A 6,489-nucleotide genomic window follows, 5' to 3' on the forward strand; every position below is an offset into this window, starting at 1 on the left:
AAATTGCTTGAAATTTGTTCTGCCAACTATGAAAGCGAAAGGGAAACGACTTCAATACCGATATCTGGCACACTTCTGTCTGAGATAATTTTCAATCTTTTTTTATTTTCCCCTACTTTTCACGTGGTGACGTCACAAAGAGTTTCCGCCGTCGCTGTTGGCATCTAAGTTTTGCTTTTCCCGCCCCTCCTCTGTGCCCCTATGGGTTTATTTCGGGCGATTTTGGCATCGGGCAAGTCTATATCTGACCGCTGACGTCGACGTCGACAGAGGCAGCAGCAGCAGCGGCATTAGCCTAACCTAAAATCGTTTTCATTATTTTCGTACATTATCTTAGGCCAAATGGAAAACTGTTTCAACAAACCTGCGTCAGTTGAAATTTGTGTTTCAAACGCGCCACACACTAATTTGCATTTCACTTTCAAATCCAATAATTCACAATGGCTGTAAGTCCCACAAGCTTCGCAAAGGATAATCAAGTGTCCTGGGTGGATTGAATTAAACTGAGCAAATTAGCATCATACATTTTGGATTTTTCCATAGAATTTACGAGTATCGCGCTTACTTTAATTGCCAATTTCCTCATTTTGATTTTTCGTTTCCGATTTCTTTTTCAAAGTGAAAAGAGCCTTAATATGGCTGGCTTACAAAAAACAAATCCAGCAGATATAATTGTTTATAAAATAAAATTATTCAGCCGTTGATAGTAGGAAAGTCACGTAGTGGTGAATGTACTCATTCAATAAATATGCGCACTCGTTCGCAGAGAGGTATCAAATAAAACGAAACAAATGAGGAAATCAACAAATTAAAGTGAAGCAAAAAAAGTGCGAAGTAAATACGAAATACATTTTTGAAAAAGTGCCAAATATCAGCATATTCATTTAAATGAAAATGCTTATTAAAACAATATATTGAACGTTGATTTATGCCTTTATATACTCGTACATTTACGTGCGTGTACGAGTATAAGCAGCAATCGGCTCACAAATACATAACGCAATCAATGTTTGTATGTATTTATAATTAAATAAGCAATTAAAAGACAAAATATTTAATTGCAAACAGCGCGGGCGCTTTAATTAAAAATTTCTTAAATTGGTTAAATATTTAAATAGTCAATTAACAGTTTTCCGATACAAGAATTGTGTGGATTAACATACTCGTACATATTATCCTACACATTATAACCAGATACTGCCCGGGGCCCTTGTAGAATTTTCTGGCCAAGTGATTTCAGCTACGCCCACTCGCAGCAGCTGCCAGATAATATTTCATACTCATATATCGCGTATTTGTGCTATTTATTTTCTCTATATATTAAAATAAAAAATCACTTAGTTGGCAGTCTGGTCGGGGATGACAAATGCTCTTGAGCCCTTCGGCCATTGGGCCATTGGACTGCCTGGTAGTTAACCAGCCATTAATTCCCACCGAATCGATGGAAAACAGTGGCCTCCATTTGGTCGCAAATCACTCAGGACGCAGCACTTTACAATTTAATACAAACAAATTACGCTTTTCATGCATCACTTGGCATTTGGCATTCCTTTTGCACTTTCGATTCATAATTAATTTGCGAGTTTTCCGCTGTTGACATTTGTCTCTCAATAATGCTGACAAGTTTTTGCGACAGACAGTCAAAGCCACTGGGCCATAACTTTGTTCTTAATTGAACTTAATAATTTGCTGAATTATGCTGAGGGAAGGCGCAGGTGCATAAAATACATTTGCTGCACTGTGTCTCTGGGGGCCATTGGATCTTTTTCCTTTGCTCTCTGATAGATTTATACTTTTTATAATTAATTACGCTGACCTGGTGACAGTTTGTGTTGCAAAAACTTTCAATTTATAAATACACTTTAACACGTGATACATTTTTTAACAGCAGTTGGCATTTATTATGAACGCCCAGTAGTTTTTTAACAAACGCCATATGCTTATAATATATTTTTTTTAATCCCTTTTTCGGTGTAGTGTTATGATGCCTTTTTTTGTCACTCGGAGTACGACATATTTTAATTAATGCATTTGCGGGTTTTGATTTATAACATTTTTAATGAACAATTTTGTAAGGATGACTTCATGCGTTAAACATAATTTGGAATCTCAAACAATTTCAATGTTTATCGCTTCGAATAAGCAAACTGTTGAGTCAAAATATCCCCACCAATAATCAGCCAAAAACCCAAACAATTCGTTGACGAGCGTCTGCCGTTTTCTTGGCAACAATGCAAAGGCCATAACCATAAAGTCCAAGGGAAGACGCAAAATTTTAATGCACTTTTGCATTGCTTAGCTCGCCTTTTACGGTCCCCTCAAGGCCACGAGGCGGCGTCTGTAAAAAATAAACTTTTCATAAGGAATAAATGATATAAAACAGCAAACAAAAAGAGACCATCTGATTGTCAGCCCCCTTGTGTTTGGCTCTTTCACTTGGTTAATGTTGGCCAGCATCCGCCAATTGGCAGCTGGCCAAATGACAAATTGAAATAACAGCAGCAAAATGAGCGTTTATCTTCATGTGCAAATGAAAATTTTTATTTATGCCAGCAGCCGGAAAACGGCAACTAAAAAGAGGGCGCCATTCAGGCGAACAAAAAATCACCACCCAAGTTGAGGGTTATTTGAAGGTCAATTTAAAGCAGAATAATATTTATATATGTTTTGAGACAATTTTTTTTACATGGATAGTACTTTAAGGGCTAAGAAAATATTGAATTATTTCTGAAGCTAATATTTTTTTTCTATAAAAATTACTGAAAATTAACTTTAAGACAAGGGAGAGCGACTATCGTTCATACGGACAGAAAGATGTGCATTGCCCGATCGTGATAAATTCGTATAAACTTAATAGGGTCGGAAACGCTTTCTTCAAGGTGTTACATACCCTTATAGGAATCTAGTACACCCTCTCACTCTACGCTTAACGGGAATAATTATGTTTTTGCCTTAATGTTTACCTTTCCTTAAAGCTTTAATGGTACCGACCATATTTCCCCTACCTGACTTTTACTCCCAGATTGCCGGTCTGAAATGAACTGCCAGTATTGGCACTGGCTGACCACAATCGATATCACTTAGCTGTTCATCACCTATAAAATGATTTTTTTACGCAGCGACCTGGTATGCCGGGCGGCATACAGAGAGAAAAGAACCAACTGCCAAGCGGCCAACCAGATAAACCAATTAATAATGAGAAAACAGAGCCAAGAGCCAAACGTGAAATGCAATTCTATCAGAAGATCAACAACAACAACAACGCTTTCTGGTTTGTTTGTACATTCAATTAAAAAAACACCTGAAAATATATTGAAATAAAAAAAAGACGAGAAATAAACTCGGCTTCGAAATCGAATTGGAATTAAAGCAATTGCGAATGCAAATTGACGTACAATTCATTAAAACGCCCTCGGCTCATTGGTTGCCATTAAAGCGTGCCGATGGTTTGGCTGCAGTCCAAGCTCGATTTTTATACTCAAAAATATACACATATTTACGCATAAATACATACTTTAAATAAATAAATAATTTCCCTCCTGGAAATATGAAAATGCTGCGTCTTTCTGTAGTCGCCATGAGCATGGGTGTGCAACAGACTGATGTGCAGCTCTCAAATAATAGCAATAAATAAACAGCCAATAAAATGGCAAAAATAACGAGTACTTCAAACTCGAAAGATAATTTCAAGCTCTTCATACCCTGTAATCACGGCTACAATTAGGAAACAGACAGATCTCTCAAATTTTTTGGTTATTCTATCCCAAAGTTATATAAGTCTTAAACTTAGTTTGTATATTAAATTTTGGATATCTGAAAAAATGTTTAATGAGTATAAGCCTGCTTGTACATAAGGTTCTCTCGGATTGATTTTACCAGTTTTAAACATATACCTTTAACACCGTCGTCTTTTGGTAGAGTATAACAGGCATTATGTTGGTAAAATTAAAAGGTATAAATTGTATGTCTGGCTACAATGTTATTGGTATTGAATGATATTATTTTTTAATGTTTGCACTTTGTGTGAAATTTGACATTTTGCGGGCATTTCGGTTTGGCCCAAAAAATGTATACGAGCCAGAACGGCTGGCCACAAATCAAATGGCGGCTTAAAATGTACAAACAAAAAGCCGCAATTGAACGGCAAAGCAATAAAAATAAAATAAAAATCGCCATGAACAATGGACGATAAATTAGCAGAAATGCGCGAAATATTAATGAGCCTAGATGCATGCATATAAGCATCGGATTTCAATTACGAAAATATTTCAGTTGGGTAATTGTTTCACATAAGCACCGCTGAGCACGGGATAAATATTTTATGCACAGATATAGCTTTATTTTTAATTAGCAATCCTTGTTCTGGGGTTAATTAGATTTGTGTTGGCGCGGCCAAGAGGGCACAACAATATGGAAGTTGGCTGAAATTTCTTTGACAATAATCAAATTTAAGGACCACAATTCCGTTTGTTTGAATGAAATGTGCAACGGCAATTGACCCAAGAGTGAGTGAGTGAATTTATTGCCTTCACGTAAATTCCAATTAAACAGTTAGTGGCTTTCCCTGTCAACTGTCCCATAAAATGCTCGAATGAACGGACAGGACTCGCGGTGTCGGAATTAAAATTAATTAATTGGAAAATGAATCTATTTCTGGGCGGCGCTCTTTCAGTGGTTCCGTTCTGCTTTGTTTGTATCTGCCTCGATTTGGGCATTTTCCAAATGGAATCACACACAGGACACTAAGCCCCCATGCTGACCTTTGAACTCTGTGCAATCTGCGTCGGGGATTTTGCCTGTTTGCTACTCGACAATTTCATGACCCTCCTGGTTGGCCTTGTTTGTCCCGCAATTGTCTACGATTACAGCAAATTGATTTGCCTGGCACTTAGCAGCAGCTATCTTGTTTCAACCGCCTACGTCCACTTTTTTACGTTCTAATTTCCCATTTTGCGCCGTAGCCACGCAACAAGGAACAGGAACAGGAAGTGCTCAACTGGGTGTTTGCCGTGATTGGCGAGAAGGTGCCCAGCGGGCAGTATGAGGACATTCTCAAGGACGGCATCTGGCTGTGCAAGCTGGCCAACAAACTGGCCCCCGGATCCGTGAAGAAGATCCAAGAGCGCGGCACCAACTTCCAGCTGATGGAGAACATCCAGCGCTTCCAGGCGGCGGTGAAGAAGTACGGCGTGCCCGAGGAGGAGATCTTCCAGACGGCCGACCTCTTCGAGCGTCGCAATATCCCCCAGGTCACCCTCTCCCTGTACGCCCTTGGACGCATCGTAAGTATTTGCCAGTGGATATATTAATAAATATAACCATATAGAGGTAACTTAAGGATAATTCTTGAACGAGATTTGATACTTTAGTTGTTTATCTTTTAATAACATTAAAGACACAATTTGACACAATGTAATAGAGTCTTTAAAGCGAATTTATTTTGTTTGTGACAGTCTCCTGAATAACTGGTTCCTCCTTCGCAGACGCAAAAGCACCCTGAGTACACTGGCCCCACCCTGGGCCCCAAGATGGCCGACAAGAACGAGCGCAGCTTCACCGAGGAGCAGCTCCGTGCCCACGAGGGTGAGCTCAACCTGCAGATGGGCTTCAACAAGGGCGCCTCCCAGGCTGGACACGGTGGTATGGGCAACACCCGCCACATGTAAGGCACCGCCATCCCTAGCGGTCCCGAAAAGAAAAACACCACAACACTCTCAACCACACAAACACCGAAATCTAATTAGTTCAAACAAAAAGTGGGTTTTGTATCTCGTGCGTCGTGACGCATGATTTAAGCAGTGCCAAGCTCTAAATGTAATTTATATAATATGAAACAAATAAATTAATTAATTTTAATATAAATGTCAAGTTGTTGTGTTCCGCCAGTCTGCGTGGATTAGCATTATGCTGTTGTTAATTAGCGGGCAGAGTTGTGCGATTGTCGGCAGTTAGTCGAGCGGTTTAAGTGGTTTTCCCATCCCACTCCCGCAGCTCCCCTGCCCATCAATTTCCCCCAGGTGGGAGGCCATTTCCAGCTCACCTCGCATGAGACACCTTTATTTCTCTGTCAGCGGTTGCGGCTCCTTCGGATGCCCAGGCTGTTGCTCTTCCGTTGCCTGGTCCACCTGAGATTACACAAATTACAATTTCAACGCCTGCTCTGACAGCGATAAGCATAAGAAATGTCAAGGCCATTTGTACTTCCATCTGTGCTGATGTGTGTGTCCATGGGGTATGAAAGACAAAGACTCAGGTGAGCTGCGAAAAAGGGCCCTGAAAGTCTGTTCGATTTGCACTGAGTGCACTGAGGGAAAATATGTGAGATGCTCGGGAATCAATGCTTTATATTTATTTATTTTTTATTTTGATTTATATTTTTTATATTTAACATTTTCTGGATAATATCGAGAATCTCTTAATCCAATTAAGTATCAGTAAATATAACAAATTAACCGACAAATAACTGTGCTTATTTAAAGTTGTAAACCA

At 39.3% G+C, this 6,489-nt stretch overlaps 1 protein-coding gene across 1 annotated transcript; it reads left to right on the forward strand.

The window, feature by feature from the left end:
* The first annotated feature begins 331 nt into the window (after positions 1-331).
* On the forward strand, positions 332-5,862 carry LOC120452902 (myophilin). The gene is made up of 3 exons (XM_039637360.2): positions 332-446; positions 4,962-5,282; positions 5,484-5,862. Exons 1-3 carry the CDS (start codon positions 441-443, stop codon positions 5,664-5,666), a joined length of 510 nt encoding a protein of 169 aa, XP_039493294.1. The 5' UTR covers positions 332-440; the 3' UTR covers positions 5,667-5,862.
* The last annotated feature ends 627 nt before the right edge of the window (positions 5,863-6,489 follow it).

The sequence above is a fragment of the Drosophila santomea genome, chromosome 3R, assembly GCF_016746245.2.
Source record: "Drosophila santomea strain STO CAGO 1482 chromosome 3R, Prin_Dsan_1.1, whole genome shotgun sequence".
NCBI lineage: Eukaryota > Metazoa > Arthropoda > Insecta > Diptera > Drosophilidae > Drosophila > Drosophila santomea.